The 19,714-nt window shown below is 41.2% G+C and overlaps 2 protein-coding genes across 3 annotated transcripts in view; one reads left to right on the forward strand and one right to left on the reverse strand.

The window, feature by feature from the left end:
* The window catches only part of LOC145344500 (ankyrin repeat and SOCS box protein 15-like), a 28,556-nt gene extending 24,900 nt beyond the window's left edge, over positions 1-3,656 (reverse strand). For both annotated transcript variants that reach the window (XM_080191676.1, XM_080191678.1), the window contains exons 1-4: positions 3,582-3,656; positions 3,232-3,376; positions 1,073-1,125; positions 777-908 (exon numbers count right to left, since the gene is read on the reverse strand). In XM_080191676.1, the coding sequence (XP_080047802.1) occupies positions 777-908; positions 1,073-1,125; positions 3,232-3,376; positions 3,582-3,651 (400 nt within the window). In that variant the 5' untranslated portion in view covers positions 3,652-3,656. The remainder of the gene's footprint in view (positions 1-776; positions 909-1,072; positions 1,126-3,231; positions 3,377-3,581) is intronic.
* A 6,553-nt stretch (positions 3,657-10,209) lies between these two features.
* ndufa5 (NADH:ubiquinone oxidoreductase subunit A5) lies at positions 10,210-19,112 on the forward strand. The gene is made up of 5 exons (XM_080190791.1): positions 10,210-10,524; positions 11,359-11,403; positions 15,035-15,151; positions 16,344-16,409; positions 18,914-19,112. The coding sequence occupies exons 1-5, from the start codon at positions 10,504-10,506 to the stop codon at positions 19,013-19,015; spliced, it is 351 nt and encodes a 116-aa protein (XP_080046917.1). The 5' UTR covers positions 10,210-10,503; the 3' UTR covers positions 19,016-19,112.
* The last annotated feature ends 602 nt before the right edge of the window (positions 19,113-19,714 follow it).

Below are 19,714 nucleotides of genomic sequence, written 5' to 3' on the forward strand. Positions count from 1 at the left end.
TAAGCACATGAGAGAGAAAGGAATAGGAGGTTATGCTGATTGGGGTAGATGAAGAAGGATGGCGGCAAGTGATCACCACTGCTGCCACACAGCATCAGAGACTAGGTTCAATTCAGGCCTTGGATAACTATCTGTGTGGAGTTTACATGTTCTCCTTGTATCTGGGTGGCCTTTCTCTGGGTGCTCTGGTTTCTGAAAATGTGGGTTAGGTTGATTGGTCATGCTAAATTGTTGCTTAGTGTCAGGGAGATTAGCAGGGTGAATACATGGGGTTTTGGGGATAGGGCCTGGATGGGATTGTCGGTGCAGGCCCGATGGGCCAAATGGCCTCTTTCTGCATGGTAGGCATTCTATAATTCTATGAAATTCTATGATGGAAGGAGGCTTGTGGGGATTTCAGACTTTGTTGCAGGTCAGTTGAGTTGAATAGGCTGTATATGAGTTTTGGACTCAATGTTAGTGTTGTAATCAGCCTGAACATCCCTTGGAAAAACTGATGCAAATTCTAGTCCACAATCATAACTAGCATCCCTTGTTTTAAGTGAGGGTGCATGGATATCCATTGCATTTGGGATTAGGTAACCTGCAATGGTCTCTATAGCATGATACCCTGTTGTCATTGCGAAGGGTTACACCTTAATAATGGCCAACTGGATGAAGAAACTGAAAGATGATCATAATCCATGGGACCAGATTCAAGAAATTGGTTGGGGGGAGGGAGGGCAGCGTGATGAGAATTGTATTTTATTATGGTCTGGTTTCTAACGTTAACTCACAGTCCAGTACAATTTCAAGCACTTGTTGAATGGGTTGGACAGCAGCTTCATGCAATGGAAACCATCCCTTCTCATCTGCTTCATCAAAAGCAAATTTATGTTTAGTCAACTGTTGTAGAGCGAAGATTTCTCCTAGGAAAAATTAATAACAAAGCTTTTACTGTTAGTCATGATCATTAAATAATGCAGCAGGCTCAAAGGGCCAAAAGGCCTACTCCTGCTCCTAATTCATATGTTCACATTATTGAGAATTACAATACTACAAATATGCATGGTGTGTGGCCCAGACACTGTACCTTGCCTGATTGATTCCACTATTTGTCTGTTTTCTCGGCTGGGTGGCAAAAACCTATAAAAGAAATGGCACAAGATGAGTGAGGTCCCGTTTCTAGATTGATAAAAATGGTTATAGAGGGCAAGATTCTCTGGCTTCCCCTCAGCGTTTCTCTTGGCAATGGGAGGTTGTGCACTGTTCGCTGGCAGGGGGATCTTCTTGTCCTGCTACTGTCAATGAGAATTTCCATTGAAGCCACCCCACCCTGCCGGGAAACCCATGACTGGGGGTGTGCTGCCAGCAAAACCAGAGAATCCTGCTGCTGTGAACAGCCAGAGAATTCTGGCCATAGAATTTACAACAGAGAAGCAAGCCATTCAACCCAATGAGTCTCTGCTGGTAATAAAACTCCATTCAATTCTCCTCCCATTCCATCCATCTCATTTTTGCCTTTCAGCTTATCTTTCGATCTCTCGTTTCATGCACATGTCTGCTTTCCTTTTAAAAAAAGATTTGAAGAAATTTGCCTCACTGACTACCTGTGGTAGCCAGTTCCATATTCAAACCTTTCTCTCTGAGTAAAAATAATTCCTCCTTATTTCCCTGTTGGATTATTAGTAACTATCTTATATTTATGGTCTCTCGCCTTGAACTCTCCAAAATGCACTCCCTTTCTATCCTGTCCACCCAGTGTATGATTTTTAGGATCTCTTCTTTAAGTCTTCTCTTTTCCAAAGAACAATCCACTAATCTGTTCAAGCCTTCAAAAAACTCTATTCTCTCAGTTCTGGTCCCATTTTTAATTGTTTGCGCTTTCTCCAATGCTTCTATGTCCTTTTTTACTCTTATGCGCCACTCGACTGTGAGTCTATACAATTTTACACAACTTCACTTCTTTTGAATTCTATACTGGTATATTCTGACCTGTTTTTAGCGACTGCTTCACCCGTATCCCGAGATCTCTTTGGTCTTCTACTCATTCAGCCTCTCATTTTATTTTCCAAGATTTGATTTAGATTTCCCCAACCAAAGATAGCCAGCTCCCATTTACCTATATTAATGGTCCACTTGACAGTTAGCTGCCCAGCCCAATCTACGAGTTTTCTGATATATTTTTGTGTTATGTTGCTTTCTTCCTCATGTTTGCCACATCCTCGAGTTTGGTAATATCTGCAATTTTTAATATTGAGCAGCTTATTGCTAAATCTGAATCACTAATGTAAATTAGGAATAATAGTGGACCCAATATTTACTCTTGTGGAGCACTACTTTCTATCTTCCTCCCAGGGGTGCCAGGTTTTAAAGTTAGGGGGAGTGAGCACATAAAAAAGGCACCTTGATGCGTACCAAATAATTTTAAATTCATTCTTGATCTTTGTTATGTATTTAAATGAGCTGCTTTATTTAAATTAAAGCTGCCAATGTTGGACTGTATAGTAGTTTAAATTCTTCAAGTGATAATCACCAAATCTATTTACTCACCCAAGCTCGGCTGGTGATGTCTGTTGACGAAGGAGGCTTGGTCTTGACTGCGGTTTGATGCGGTGGCTGTATATTTATGTCCTTCGCGGCCTCCACAATTATCCTTGTGATTGCATGCCCTCTTGGGAGATTGCATGCCTTCCTCGCTGCCTGAAGTCCCCGCATCCGTATTGCATCCCGTGATTGCAGTACATGGATCGAGGACTTCAGATCTCAGGAAGAGATCTGAGGGGCCCGTGAGGAACAGCCCATTGAAAAGGCATCACTTCTAAGAATGTGCTCAGGGGGGCGTGGTCGCTCCCCCTCTAGCTTTGCCACTGCTTCCTCCAACATGGATAACTATCTCTCATCCTTACTCGCTGCTTTACATTTTTAAGATAAATGAAATGAAGTCTTGTGGCAGTATCCCTGCTTCTGACTCAAAAGCTCTAGGTACTTGTCCAACTCCAAGACTTAATGGCTAAGGAAGATGCACTGTTATTGTGGCCAAACAGGCCTGTGCATGCCTGTGGCAGGTGTAACAGCAGGAGAGAATCCTGGCCAGCAACATGTGGAAGGCAATGGAAGACCACTCTGCACTTTGCCAAGAATAACCATGGACCAATATATGGAAGTTCATTGTTGCTAACATCCTCTTAGATCACGGTACCTGGACAGAGACATGAAGTCATTTGTCACATTCCGCTCTGCATCAATTACCTTTCATGATACTGAGATGTTGAGTTATTAGTGGCTTCAATATTCTCTTCAATACTCAGCTGGATTGCATATTGTGTCAGTTGCTCATTGACTGAATCAGTGTTTGCATCCATTATCTTGCGAATTGGAGAATCTGCATTCAGACCTATCAGGGAAGGGATAAGAGAGTAATGGTCAACTTATGTATCAGTAAATTGATGGCTGTATTGAGTTATGAAACTAGAATTCAATTGACGAGTCGTCTGACATCATAAATGGCCATTTAGAGTATGAATGCTTTTAGCAACAAGAGACCATTTGGTTTACATGAGCCTGTATTTGTTAAGAATAAACTTAGTTCATTTTCTTACCAAATTTCTCTCCCAAGAAACATAGAATATAGATGATGTGGAAATGCCAGCACTGGACTGGGTTGGGCATAGTAAGCAGTCTCACAATGTAGGTTACATTCCAACAGGTTTATTTGGTATCATAAGCTTTCAGAGAACTGCTCCTTCATCAGGTGAGTGGGTTTATGATTCAAGACTTTTTGATTTTATAGAATATAGAAGCAGGAGGCCATTTGGCCCTTTGAGCCAGCTCCACCATTCATTTTCTTTATGATTGATCGTTAAATTTTATGAGAACATAAGAAATAGGAGCAGGAGCAGGCCATCTAACCCCTCGAGCCTGCTCTGCCATTCAACAAGATCATGGCTGATCTGATAGTGGTTCAGTTCCACTTACCTGCCTGCTCCCCATAACTGTTAATTCCCTTATTGATCAGAAATCTATCTACCTGTGACTTAAACATATTTAACGATGTAGCCTCCACTGCTTCAATGGGCAGAGAAATCCAAAGATTCACTACCCTCTGACAGAAGAAGTTCCTCCTTAAATCTGTTCTAAATTGACTCCCCCTTATTTTGAAGTTGTGCCCTTTAGTTCTTGTTTCCTTTCTAAGTGGAAATAATCTCTCTACCTCCACCCTATCTGGCCCCTTCATCATCTTGTAAGTCTCTATAAGACCTCCCCTCAGCCTTCTAAACTCCAACAAGTACAGGCCCAATCTACTCAATTTCTCCTCATAAGCTAACCCCCTCGTCTCCGGTATCAACCTGGTGAACCTTCTCTGTACTCCCTCCAAGGCCACTATATCCTTTCGCAAATAAGGGGACCAAAATTGCACACAGTACTCTAATTGCGGCCTCACCAGTGCCTTGTACAATTGCAGCAAGACCTTCCTGCTTTTATACTCCATCCCCCTCGCTATAAAGGCCAACATTCCATTTGCCTTCTTGATCACCCGCTGCACTTGCAAACTGAGTTTTTGCGACTCATGCACATGGTCCTTCTGCGTAGTAGCATGTTGTAATTTTTCACCGTTTAAATAATAGTGCATTTTACTTTTATTCCTTCGAAAGTGGATAACCTCACACTTGCCAACGTTATACTCCATCTGCCAGATCCTCGCGCATTCACTTAGCCTGTCCAAATCTCTCTGCAGACTTTCTGCATCCTCCACACAATTCACTTTCCCATTCATCTTTGTGTCATCAGCAAACTTTGTTACCCTACACTCGGTCCCCTCCTCCAGATTGTCTATGTATATGGTAAACAGTTGAGGCCCCAGCACCGATCCCTGCGGCACGCCACTAGTCACCAACTGCCAATCGGAAAAGCACCCATTTATTCCAACTCTCTGCTTCATCTCCTGATCCCGCCTTCCCTCCATATCCCTCGATCCCTTTAGCCCCAAGAGCTGTACCTAATTTCCACAAGTGTTCTTTGAACCTCTGTCTGCTTCAACTTAAACTTAAATTTGCTTTAAAAAGTTTTATATGATGTCCTTTCTTACAGTAATGATAGCCATCTAATATACTAACATGCTGCAAAGCACAAAACAGAAATTAAAATAACTGGATAACAAGTGTTGATTGAACAAGGGTTATGGAACATGACTGGTAAGTTGGCTAAAGAGTTACACGTTGAGAAGACTTTTGAAGACAGAGTTTTAAGTAATAAACCCTGATTCAGACCCTTCCAAAAGTATAAAGAGCTGATGGACTAAATTTGTTACTAAGTTTAACACATTCGTTCATCCAATTTTCTGCTTGTTTCTTTCCCACAAAACCCTTCTTCTAGGCAGCCACTTGCTCTAGCCCTGAACCTATCTTGTTTCCATTTCTCCTTTGTCCACTCTCTTGTGATTTACTCCCCTGTCCCTTCACTCTATTTATACTAAACTGCTGACTACCTATTTCCTTTCTTGAAGCTGATATTGTAAGTTGTTTCCTGAATTCAGGTGTTGCACCCCTTCTCCCATGTTTAAAAAGTGCCATCATAACCAGTTCCTCAGAAACTCCAGCCTAACTCCCTTGGTTCTTGAAAACTGTCTCATCTCCAATTTCCATTATTTCTTCAAAATTCTTGAACATGCTGGCCTCTCCCAAATCCTTGCCCAATTTTTCCTCAACTCCACAAATGAATCTTTCCAATGAGCTTTCTGTCTCTGTCACATTACTAAAAAGGCACTAAGTCAAAAATTGCAGCCTCTGTGATTGTAATCATGGGCATTATCTCTCCTCTCTATAACCTCTGACATGCAAAACTAAACTATCCTCCTTCACACCCACTCTTGTGTTACTCAACTTAGTGGGGCAACCCATTGCACCATGTTTATCTATCAGATTGTAGCCAAAACAGTTCCATCTCTTTGCAACCTTTTCATTCGACACTCCCCCAAGTATCTATCTCTGGCCCCTCCTCTTCCTTATCCAAATACTGCCCATGCTGATATGATCCACGGATTTGTGATCAATACCAAATGTATTCTCAAAATAACCAGCCCTATCTCTTTATTATCTACCTTAATCCCTCCACTGTCTCGATTTACTCAGTAATCAGTCTCACAATACCAAGTTAAAATAAAACAGGTTTATTTGGAATCACAAGCTTTCTGTGTTGCTCCTTCATCACCTAATGAAGGAGCAGCGCTCCGAAAGCTCATGATTCCAAGTAAACCTGTTAGACTTTAACCTGGTGCTGTGAGACTTCTTACCGTGTCTGGTCCAACGCCGGCATCTCCATATCATGGCTTCCATTTACTCAGGTTGCCTGTCCAACACCAAGTTTTGGACAAGCTACATAAAACTCTAGATAAACTTCAGTAAGACCAAAACTATCATCATTGGCTGCCACCAATGTAGCCTTCCCACTGATGCCATTTTCCTGCCAGGCTAATCTCCAACCTTGCTATCACATGGCCACATGGGCGACTCCCTCCCTTTATTCCATCACTGTACCTTTGGCTGCCTTGACCTCATAGTTTGGAATTTCTTCCATAAACTCCATAGCCTCCCTCCCCCTTTAAAAATCTTACTTAGACCTTCTTCTCTAATTATGTTTTTGGCCATGTCTCCAAATATCTCCAGCTTAAGTTTAGCATCCAGTTTTCTTCCATACAAGTTGTGGCTCAAATGATATTTTTCAGTAGAACATAAGAGGCATAACTGTGGGTTAGAGAGCAGTAACATATGGACACAGAAACGTGGTCCATCAAAAATAGGTTATTTGCTACTGCTCTCCTTTTTCCATTCTGCCTTTCCTGGGAATCTGATTTTTCATTTCCCGCCTCCTGGGTTGAGGATTATGAAGTAATTATTTGATAACTTTGTTAGTTTATTGTTCCAAGACTTCAGCAACCACTTGTGCTACTGTGCATCAATTTGAAAAAAATATTAATCTTATTCAAGGTATTTTCAGCAAACTTTCAATCTTCTCTCTGTACTGCTGCCTACTGGATTTCTCAATTTTGTTTTCAAAGTTTATGTCTATCTTTAATATTATTTACAATCCTACTAAACATCATCCTAGTTTTGCAGTCCAGGGCAAAGAAATTTGTCAGTAGCCTCAGAGACAAGTCACAAAGATAGCTGTGGCATGCATTTCATCTTCCTTGACTTTAATTTGAATCTAGTGCCAAGTCAGTGGGATCTCCTGACATCCAGAAACAGTGAGCCCACCAGTGTAAGAAACCAATCACACTGAAGTATTGCCATAGACAACAAACCACAAAGTGAAATATACTGATTATCCTTCATTTTTTCAAATAAATATTAGAGAGCAAAATAAAGATTGGAACATATTTGTAACTGAAATGCCATAAAGGAACTTTAAAAAGTTGCATTAAAAAAGATGGAATCATCATAATTGAGAAATTTTCATTCCACAAATATAGAATTAGTTTTCCAGGGCCAGAGGGGTCACTTAGTAATAGTTGTTAATTCTTATTGTTATGGCTTAACTTTTACAGGATTTTTAAAATAGCATTATTACAACACATAAGATGTATTTGTCAGTTAAATTACTTCTAAAAATGTATATGGAAACTTCAACAGCACATCCTGTGAAGCAGCAAGGCAGCACTAGCAACAGCTTCTATGTTCTGTGTTTAATTCCACCTGTGCTGATGTCAGAAGTTACTGTCAGTTTCACAGGTGAGAGAATGATGGCAGTTTCGCTGTGATGACAACTGATCTCCATTTTCTTTTGTTTTAGCTTAGCCAGCATGAATTTCAACTGTAGCCTCACCAGTATTGTCTTAATTTCCACCCTTCTGCTGTCATGACCACGTGTCAGCTAACTTTTAAAACTACATTTTATCACTTTACTTTGCTCTTTTGAAGTACAAGCGTTTTGTGTCACGATCTTGTTGTGCACTTTCACAAGCCTTCCAATTCCAACAACATGTAGTGAGAGTAGGGAAGCAATTCTACATCACCTCTGATTCTTAGCATAGACCCAAATATATTTTTCAAACTGTGGTAGTTGTCATTTTATGTACAGATTTTGTGTAGATTTTTGGCTCTACACAATGGATGAATGCCCTTATTTAAGAGATTCTTAACATAAACAAATAATCAATTAACAAAATGCCATCCCATAACAAACATTATGAACAATAAATCCTTTGGGATACTAACACTAGGCGTCACTGTCCTTATGAGACTTAAGTAATTGCAAAATGAAACTGTGCCTGATTAGGAAAGTCAGGCTCATTTGCATTGTTTGTTGTGATATGGATCACAAGATTGATCACAGGATCACTATGGATTGTAACTATGCCTAATTAGGAAAATCAGGCTCATTGTTTGTTGTGATAGACATCCTTTGACAAAGGGTCAGCTGGACTTGAAACATCAGCTCTTTTCTCTCCTTACAGATGCTGCCAGACCTGCTGAGATTTTCCAACATTTTCTCTTTTGGTTAAAGTAGATGTAGTCTTTATGAACTGCATGTAGTTCCTTTTGGAGAATGTGCTGTGTGATGTTTCTGTTCTTCAGACTTGGTGTTCCTATTTGTCAATGCATCTATATCAATTGATGGCAATAGGAAAGAGTTTTAGCACCTGCTAACCTTCTGTGTTTTCAAATAAATGAATCTCTGATTCAATATAATGAAGTGAACATGCCAAGTTCTTTAATGTTAAATAACCAAGGGAAGGGAAAACAGCAAGTCAACTGGTGTTGTTGTCAATACCAATGTCAAAATAGATAATCTTGCAATGTATCTCAGTACCGTTTGCAGGATCTTGTTATTCCCAAATTCAGAAGTACAATTAACAAATCCCTGAGATATCTGGAGGCTGTGAAAGTTGCTACATGCATGCATATTTTTAACTTACAGATGACTAACCTTTGTAGCTACAACTAGTTTATTTTGTAAGATAATACATATTTTAATATGAACAGAAAGATGATGTTACAACTTGCAATTGACTTCCAAAGTTTCTAACATTAGAAGTCAAAATAGTGAGCAGATCGATTACCATTAACACACAATGTATATTGGTGTTCTCCATGCAGGCCCACAAATTCTCAGCATGCACACAACTTTGTGATTCATTCATTGCTTCATTCATAAGCTCTGTATCAGTGCACATTTTGTGACATTTGCAAAACACCAAGAATGCAAGGAAGTACAGGGAGTCTTTAACAAAAAATACATCAGGCTGTTAAGAAACAAATACTGTATGTTAATTTGGGTTAGGAAAACACTGCTAGAGCAAGGAAAGGAAGGCTATAAAATGCTTATGTTTGACATCTGTGAAAGTAATAATGTATTAATGAAGCACAGGGGAAGGTGGGAAATTAGGTGTTTTAGATGTCACAAAAGCAATGGAAAGCTCACACAGGTTTCTGCACAAACCACAAGAGAGGGCAGAAAAGTCAGCCATGTTTTTCAGGAACTTCAGCCAGAACCAGGTAGGTCACTGAAGTCCTGGTCAGATCTGTTTGAGGTAGGTAGGGTTTGCGCTAGGGTGGTTCAATCACTAAGGGGCACCTCTATCAGATACAGTGCTACTGACATGTCAGGGACATTGGAGGTCAAAGACAGGTTCAGTCTTAGTCCACAGTTCTCCCCACCACTCATTGTACATTGCCCATCACACCAAACCTTCAACACCGATCTTGCCCACCCCTCTCCTACCCTCTGGACCTTGCTCCTTCACTGACCCTGGCTTCACACCCCTAACCCTGTTCTCCCAGGGCCCCCGTCCCATCTTCCAGACCCCACTCCTTTCCCCAGGGCCTATCTGCCAGACCCCACCCTCACACTCAAGGTCCCGCCTCTATTTCCCAGAGTCCTACCCCTCCCTCCAAGGCCCCACCGCTACCTTCCAGGGTTCTGTCCCTCCTGCCAAGGCCCCGCCTCAATCTTCCATGGCCCCGCCCCTCCCTCTGAGACCCCGCCTCTATCTTACATGGCCCCGCCCCTCCCTCGATGCACCGCCTCTATCTTCCAGGGCCTGCCACTCCCTCCGAGGCCCCGCCTCTCTCTGCCAGGGCCCCGCCTCTATCTTCCAGGGCCTGCCACTCACTCCGAGGCCCCGCCTCTATCCCCAGGACTCCGAGAGCCCGCCCCCACTCCCCCAGGGCTGCGCACTCCGTCTCTGGTTCACTTTAAGCAGAGGTAGATAGATTTTTGGCGTGTTCTAGCAGAATGTGGAGCTGAGGCCACAATCAGCTCCGCCATGCGGTAATTGAATATCGGAGCAGGCTCGAGGGGCTGAATGGCCTCCTCCTGCGGCTGATTAGCGAGCGCTGAGCACCGGGCCTCGGGCCCTGATCCACTTGCCGCTTCCTCTCCCCCCAGCGCCGCTTCAGCTCTGATCCACGCGCTGTACCGCTGATCGTCCTCCAGCTCCTCTGATCGAGTCTGCATCTCGCGATATCACTCGATGCTCGATTCACCGGCCTAGGGGCGATCCCATAGTGCACCGCGGCAGCAATGGCCGGAACCCTGAAGAAAGTGAGTGGAGGTCAAGGAGAGAAATGCGCATAGATGGATATATGGAGAGGGCAGGGTAGAGAGAGAAATATTTATAGAGAAAAAGACACAAAGGGGAAGAGAAGTACAGAGAGGGAGAGAAAAAGACTGAAATATAAATATATATAAAGAAATATTAGAGATAAAATATAGAGAGGGGAGAGAGATAAAGGGGGAATACAAACATACAAGAGAAAGAGAAGGAGAGAAATATACAAGGGAAAAATTGGGATAGAAATAAATATGCAGGAGATGGATGGACAGAGTGATGAATGTGTGGGGGAATAAAGACATAGGGGATAGTCAAGAGAAAATCATAGACTAAAAAAAATTAGAACCACAGGAGCAGAATATATTTTTGTGAAGCGTGAATAGTGATATGGAAGAATGAGAGATTAAAACTAATATAGCAAAGAAAAACGTGGAGATTGAGGGGGAAAAAGGATAAATTTAGGGGAAATGATTGCAATATAAAGAGGAGCAACAATTCAGGGGAAATAAACAAGGGAAAGAGCTATAAAGGGCACAGCGAGAAGTGGGAATGACAGAGAAAGACATTATTGAGAAAAGCAAGAGAGGGAGAGATAGATATGGGAGAGAAAAAAGTGTAGGAGGAAGATGACTGAGCGAAATATGGGGAATGTTTTGGAGGCCAAAACATCTTTGAGGAAGCATTGCATTAATTTTAAAATAAAAATAAAGTTCTGCAAATGTTGGAAAAACTTGTCTCGCAGAATCTTGGAGAGAAATAGTTAATGTTTCAATTCCAATATGAATCTGGAATCAATCTATTAATCTTTGTTTTCTATTCTGCAGACGACTGGGTTGGTGGGTCTTGCTGTGGCCCAGAGTCCTCATGAGGTGTGTTTTTGTTTTGTTTTGTCTTGAGTTCTGTATCATGTATGATTCTGTGTTGTAAAATATATATGCATGGATTAAGGTATGATCCAGTACAGTATTTGTCAATGTTAAATTCTTTACTATAAATCCCATGTAAGAAAACAAATATGATTGGAATTCAAACATCAGCTCCCTTTTGAAAAATATATTTCTTCAGTGTTGACTAAAGAGAAAGAGAGAAAACAGCCTTTTCTGATGTACTGAAAGTGACTGGACTGTCTGGTCAGAATAATGCTGGAAGAAAGAACTAATCTAGGTGGTTAGACTTGCAGTAAATTAACATTGAGACTTTCAAGAAGCATTTATTCTGTAATTTAATTTTTCTGAGCGATTTGTCGATGGGATAAACATAGTGAGATGACTTTGCAGTTGGTGAGAAATTGGGATTTGTTTTTTTCCAAGTTCTATTATTAAACAATTAGTGGTGTGCTTCCCAATTAAAGACTGATATTTGTATGCTATTCAAAAGCTAGTGCATGTTATGGTAAGGTAGCTTGAATGTTGGAGTTCTGCCCTACGAAGAAAACGTATCTGGAATATATTCCTAGGTGATACTACATTAATTGTTTGAGTGCTTTCATTTTGGTTTCAACTGGCAATGTTTGGGGTTTAATTCAAGGCAACTGCCCCTTCATTAAGACTTTAAAGAAAATGGTTGACGGTGATTAGAGACACAGTGCATTAGAGCAGCAGTGTCAGCATGGTAAGATGTAAATTTATGAATGCTATTTTTCATACTCGCCTGTTAAAGACACTAAGTTAATTTATTTCAAAACAACTATGAAATTACAGCTATCCCTCCATTTATCATCGGTAACTGGGGATCTCCTCAACTGTCTGGAACCTTTCCAATTCCTTTTAGAACGATGCAGTGAGTTCATGCTTTTTGTTTTTTTAAGTTTATTTATTAGTGTCACAAGTAGGCTTACATTAACACTGCAAAGGAGTTACTGTGAAAACTCCCTAGTTGCCACACTCCGGTGCCTGTTTGTACACTGAGGGAAATTTAGCATGGCCAATGCACCTAATCAACGCATCTTTCTGTGGGAAGAAACCAGAGTACCCGGACGAAACCTATGCAGACATGGATAGAAGGTGCAAACTGCAGACTGTCAGTGACCCAAGTCAGAAATCGAACCTTGGTCCCTGGTGCTGTAATGCAGCAGTGCTAACCACTGTGCCACCGCTGTGCTTCGTTTCGGTCTTCACGGAGGAGGACGTGAATAATTTGCTGGGTGTTAGTGATGGAAAGATGGCAGGAGTGGAGGGCCTGAATGACATTATTGTTACTAGAGAGGCGGTGCTCGACAGACTGGAGGGACTGATTGTGGACAAGTCACCAGGACCAGATGGAATGCGTCCAAGGGTTCTGAAAGAAATGGCGGAGGTGATAGTGGATGCCTTGGTGATTATTTTCCAAACGTCGCTGGATTCTGGGGAAGTGCCGGAAGATTGGAAAACGGCTAATGTTACGCCGTTGTTTAAGAAGGGTGGCAGGCAAAAGGCAGGGAATTATAGGCCGGTTAGTTTAACGTCTGTTGTAGGAAAAATGTTAGAATCCGTGATCAAGGAGAAAATAGCGAGGCATCTTGAGGAGAATTGTTTGATAGAGCAGACGCAGCACGGTTTCGTTAAGGAGAAGTCATGTCTAACGGATTTATTGGAGTTCTATGAGGATGTGTCTGGGGCGGTGGATAGAGGAGAGCCGGTGGATGTGGTCTTTCTTGATTTTCAGAAGGCGTTTGACAAGGTGCCTCACAAGAGGTTATTACAGAAGGTCAGGGGACATGGAGTTGGGGGTAGGGTGTTAGCGTGGATAGAGGATTGGTTGTCAAATAGGAGGCAGAGAGTGGGGGTCAGTGGGTGCTATTCGGATTGGCGGTTGGTGACTAGTGGAGTGCCCCAGGGGTCGGTGCTGGGGCCTCAGCTATTTAGATTTATACAGATTATCTGGAGGAGGGAACCGAGCGTATGGTGTCGAAATTTGCTGATGACACCAAGATTGGTGGAACGGCAAATTGTGCGGAGGGTGTGGAGAGTCTGCAGAAGGATCTAGAAAGGCTGGGCGAATGGGCCAGGAACTGGCAAATGGAATTTAACGTTGGCAAATGCGAGGTTGTCCACTTTGGTAGGAATAATGGTAGGAAGGACTATTACTTACGTGGCGAAAAACTGCAGCATGCGACGGTGCAGAGGGACCTCGGGGTCCTTGTGCATGAGTCGCAAAAACCCAGCCTGCAGGTGCAGCAGGTGGTCAGGAAGGCGAATGGGATGCTGGCCTTCATAGCGAGGGGGATTGAATATAAAAGTAGGGAGGTCTTGCTGCAGCTGTATAGGGCACTGGTGAGGCCGCAGCTGGAGTACTGTGTGCAGTTTTGGTTGCCGCACTTACGCAAGGATATTTTGGCCTTGGAGGGAGTGCAGAGGAGGTTTACTAGGCTGATACCGGAGTTGAGGGGGTTGAACTATGAGGAGAGGCTGAATAAACTAGGCTTGTACTCGTTAGAGTTTAGAAGAATGAGGGGGGATCTCATTGAGACATATAAGATGTTGAATGGGATGGATAGGATAGAGGTGGAGAGGCTCTTCCCGCTCAAAGGACAGTAGGACTAGAGGGCACAGCCTCAAGATAAAGGGGGGGCGGTTTTAACGGAGTTGAGGAGGAACTTCTTCACTCAAAGGGTGGTGAATCTCTGGAATTCTCTGCCCGTTGAAGTGGTGGAGGCTGCCTCGCTCAATATTTTTAAGACGTGGGTTAATAGGTTTTTGATAGGCAAGGGGATTAAGGGTTATGGGGAGAGGGCGGGAATGTGGAACTGAGCCACGACAGATCAGCCATGATCTTATTGAATGGCGGGGCAGGCTCGAGGGGCTGGATGGCCTACTCCTGCCCCTATTTCTTATGTTCTTATGTGCTGCATAATGGAAAACACTGAAAAAAAGTACTTCCCAACATTTAACCTTATCCTCTTTTCATATTTTATTCTCATACCACATTGTTTTCCCTGCCACACAGCTCCAGGGACCCGGTTTTGGTTCCCGGCTTAGGTCACTGTCTGTGTGGAGTTTGCATGTTCTCCTTGTATCTGTGTGGGTTTCCTCCAGGTGCTCTAGTTTCCTCCCACAGTCTGAAAGTCGTGCTATTTAGGTGGATTGACCATACTGAATTTTCCCCCAGTGTACTCAAGCAGGCACCTTCGTGTGGCAACTAGGGTAATTTTGCAGTGGCTTCATTGCAGTGTTAATGTAAGCTTCCCTTGTGATTAATAAATAAACTTTGCTTTACTTCTTTTAACTTGCACAACTAAATGGAATCTATTACTGCCACTAGTTTTAAACTTAATTATATCCCTGGAATAGTCCCTAATTTCAAACAGGTATAGAAACGGGGGGGGGCAGCAGGTAGGAGATGAATGTTTCTTGGCAAAAGGGAAAACTGGAGTCGAGTGAACAATGTAAACAGCTATCTGATGAGGCTGGCAGAAACTTCCCTGCTGCCTGTCACGCTTGCCAGTGAAAGTTTGGGAAGACTGAAAGAGAAATAAGTCATGTGAGAGTGAAAGCTCCAATATTTTTTGTTGTTTACTTTCAGACATTGAGAATTTTGTACTCCAGAATTCTTACTGTCCTGCAATCCATCCCTCAGGATGCAGCCTATAGGAAGTACACTGAGCAGACCATCAACGAACGGTTTAACTTGGTAAAATCGGTAAGGTAGTTTGATTTAACTGACTGCATGTTTTTAATGGATAGTGTATTGTTTGCCAAGTGGATTGGCTATGTTTCATTTGAGTATTTTTCAAGGTCTGTAACCCAGCCCTTCAAAATCTTAAGTTTTGCAGAATTGATTTTAAAAATGTGATATATCACTTAGCTTATGGCATTAAAATAATTGAAAATGCATGTTGTACAGCAAATGAAAAGCATTTTTCACTGTTTATTGGGAGAAAACATTTGAATATCGTACATACCTTTTGGACAACTGTAGAGATCAAGGTTAATAAAGCGATACTGAAAGCTGTATCTAAAGAAAGGAACGTTTTTTTCTTAATAGTAATACTCATTTTACCAGAAGTATACTTTATATGTGTAAGTGATTTTGCTGAGCCACTCTGAATCCCTTTACTTAGCGTGTCTTGTTTTACAGTCTGTGATAGGTTCAGATTTATTTCATTACCCAGCAGCCAAACATGTGCAAGACAAAGACAACGTTCAGGCTTATGCTGTTAAATAACAATTCATATTCTCACCACACAAACACCAGGCAATAACTATCTGCAGCAAGAGAGAATCTCACAATTTTCCCTTAATGTTGAATGTCATTGTCATTGTTGAATTCAGCATTCTGGGTAGTTGAAATTGACCAGAAGCTTAGCTGGACTAGCTACATAAATACTATGACTACAAAAGATCTGAAGCTCAGAATTCTATGGTGAGTAACTCGCCTCCTGACTTTCCAAACCCCACCACCAACCACAATGCATAAGTCAGGAGTGTGTTGAAATACTCTTCACTTGCCTGAATATGTGTAGCTCCAACAACATTCAAGACATTGGAGGGGAAAACAAGCTCCTTGACCAGCACTCCATCCATCACATTAAACATTCCCCACCAGCACCGGTGGACAATGGCTGCATGTGCACCATTTATAAGATGTTCTGAAGCAATTTGCCAAACCTTCTTCAACAACATCTTCCAAACTTGTGATCTCTACCACCGACAAGAACATGAGCAGCAAATGCATGGACGGCTATCACTTACAAGTTGTCCTTCGAGTCTCGCACCATCCTGACTTGGATCTATATTGCCATTCCTTCACTATCACTAGGTTGAAATCTTGGAACATCTTTCTTAACAGCACTGGTATACCCAAAAGAAGTGTTCTGTGTTATATATTGCAGGAGCATGATATTCAAAAACTAGAAGAGAAAATCAACTGTGGGCAGATAGAGGAAGTCATTTCACAGGTATGTCACTGCTGGAGTATTTCAAGCTCTAGAAGAAAATAAGTGGAATGTATTTAGTACAGATTTCTAGCAACAAAAAGAATTACCATGTTAGGAATTTCCTCTCGAAATAGAGAGGACTCCATCCTACAATATCATTGTCATCTAGCATCTCGTTCATTGTTGTCTGCAATTATTTAGTCCAGATTTTGTTTGTAGAGTTCTGTTTGGATTATATAACTACATAGTCTTTAACATTTGCAACTTACCCGACGTTTAAAATCAGGTGAATGCACATCATGGATTTTGGGTGCTACATCTGCGCTCAGCTAACTGATCTGGGCTGGGGGTGTGTAAACTTGGTTTCTGCTACCTTGGGTTCAGGAGGCACAGCCTGACTGCCCCTGCTAAACACTATTCAGTGTTCCTAATTAGAAATCCAGTGAGTAATTTTTTTTGTGAAGGCAGTGTTAAGATTCATGTAAACACTGATTTTTCAAAAGATATTCAAAATTTCCAGTGGCTGACTGGAAGAGTCACTTGATAAGCTTTCAAGTTTCAAGAGTTTTACTGTAACCAAACTAAACAATATTATCAAAATACTATTCAATAGGCAACATATATTCTAAACTACTAAAAGATCCCCCATTAACTTTTAAAGTGACAATGTATTCCTCATGGTTATACTTTGTCCCTTAAGCAGACACGCCATTCTCTAGAAATCAGTCTAGAGGTATTCTCAGCTTCTGGTGACTCGTTTCCTTTTGCCTTTTCCAGCTGCGTAATTTCTATTCTCTGAACTGACTTTCAAGTTAAGGACAAACTGGAGATTATAACCTTTAGCCAAGATAGGAGAACCTTCCAATCAGTCTAACTAACAGTCTATCCACCGTCAACACAGGTACCCTGGTTACTGTTTACAGATATGAATATCTTGCACCTTCTTCACTGTAAGATAACCTGGATCCTCTTAATCTTTAAAACCAAGATACCCAAGCTTGTTGTCAGGCAGAATTAAGAACAGTTCACATGACCCCTTATTTCTTCCATTTTATTCTAAATTAAAGACGTTCCAAAACGTAACAAACTTAATATTTATAACAATGGATTTGAGCTTGGTTGTCATGCATCCATAGTTGAATAGCTAGTCCACACCCATGATTAAGAGCCATACATGCAGAAATATCATTTAGATGAGCTACTGAATGGTTCTAAATACTGCAAAATTAGACCCCAAAACTGAATTTGCATTTTGGCAGAGAAGAAAATATCACAGAAATGTTACCATATAGAAGGAGGATGAATGGCCCATCATGTCAGCACAGGCTCTCCAATGAGCAGTGTGACTCAATGCCATTCTCCTGCCTTTTCCTCGGATCCTTGCACATCGTTTCTATAATCATCCAATGGCCTCTTGAATGCCTTGATTGAACCTGCCACCACTAGACTTCCAGGCAGCGCATTCCAGACACAAATCACTCGTGTGAAAAGGGTCTTTCTCACATCACGTTTGCTTCTCTTGTAAATCACTTTAAATCTGTACCCTCTTGTCCTCAATCCTTTTGCGAGTAGTTTCTCTTTATCCACTCTATCCAGCCCACACGTTTTTAACATCGAATCCATAGAATTCATACAGTGCAGAAGGAGGCCATTCAGCTGATCGCATCTCAATAACTCTCGGAAAGAATGTATTACCACTCCACCTTCCTTCCATCATAAAGTCAGGAGTGGGCATGTTCACTGATGGCACAACGTTCAGCACCATTCACAACAACATAGTTACTGAAGCAGTCCATGTCCAAATCAAATTTAAATAAACTATTTCCATAATGTATTCCGATGACAGTGCTGGTCAAATATTCAACACTCTTTAAATACAATGATGCAGAATTGTTGACTGGTGACATCACTTGAGATTTGTTCATGAATACATGTTAATTAGAGGGAAATACGTGGTATGTGTGATGTGTAAATTCTGAGCCATTCAGAATAAACAAAACAACCATTGCATTAAAATGTTGGAAACTGATAATACAAAATACTTATTTCCTCATATTAGTTTGCAATCATTTATCCAACTGTGCCCCTTTTTAACTTCATATTGCAGTTTCATTATTAATGGCAAGATATTACAGATCAAAGAAAAAATAATTTAAACGTTATTCAACATTGTGATGCTTTTTTGAGATTGAGTTATTAATCTTGGTGAAGGATTAAAAGCTGGTAGGCTGGAGCAGAACATTTATTTTTTGTTTGGGAAGCTTCAAATAAAAAGTATTCTTATCAGATCTGACTTGTGAATGGCTAAGTATGTTGTAAATACTTCTGGACGGTAATAAATAATTTAATCATAATCCCTGAAATCTTTCTAAGCTCATCACTTTTAAGACTAAAGTAGTGATTGTAAACAGTTAGTCTTATTTATTTGGGCAGGAGTTGAAAAACAAAGCTCAATTGAAATACTAAAATGTTGTTTGGAATGGCATTAGAATATCTTTGGTCACTGATTAATATTTCAATTTCAGGCTGAGAGTGAGCTTTCTCTGGCATATAAAATGGTCAACTGGAAACCTTGGGAACCATTAATAGAAGAAGCCCCTCACAATCAATGGAAATGGCCACTTTAAACTTTATGTAAATTACATTCCTTTGTTTGGCAAACCATATTGTCTGTTCTGTCAATTCTAACCAGTATTGATGTTATTAAAATGAATCTTGGAAACATTCTTCACTTAGTTTTTTTTTCTATGCTACAATGTCTGATGTGAATGATAAATGCACCTTTTTATTACTGTGTACATTGCAAAATAATCATCTTGACAATGAAACAGCATTTTCCTTTCAGAAAATTTGTTCCCCTCGCCTTTGCTCCTAACTTATGAAGGAAAGCATTGACCTCTAGCTGGACAAATATAGATATCAGTTTTCCTCTGGTATTTTGCCCAAGTTGTCATTCCTTTGTTGACAGTGAGCAGGGTTTTTGCTGTCGATAACCATGGAGGGTAATGCACATGAACAAATCCTGCTCTTGCTCAATAGCACCTGGGGGCACTTAAATGCTAAATAATGTTCAGAATTTTCAAACTCAGCTGCTGGGGGCTATTTTTGGGAATCAGCTCTAAATTTGTGAAGCGTTGAAATGTAGGCTTAAAGGTTGGGGTTCCATGGCCTGCTCCAAATTGGACTGTATTTCAATAATACCAGTGAGCTACAGACACCAACTGGGCTTTCGAAACCATGTACTGTAATGGGTCTCCTCAACATCATCTAGCTTGGATGTTGCACTGTCCTGCAGATATTTCCTGGGAAAGTGGTGGAGATAACAT

Source organism: Carcharhinus amblyrhynchos, chromosome 6 (assembly GCF_965287045.1).
Source record: "Carcharhinus amblyrhynchos chromosome 6, sCarAmb.v2.hapA, whole genome shotgun sequence".
Taxonomy (NCBI): Eukaryota; Metazoa; Chordata; class Chondrichthyes; order Carcharhiniformes; family Carcharhinidae; genus Carcharhinus; species Carcharhinus amblyrhynchos.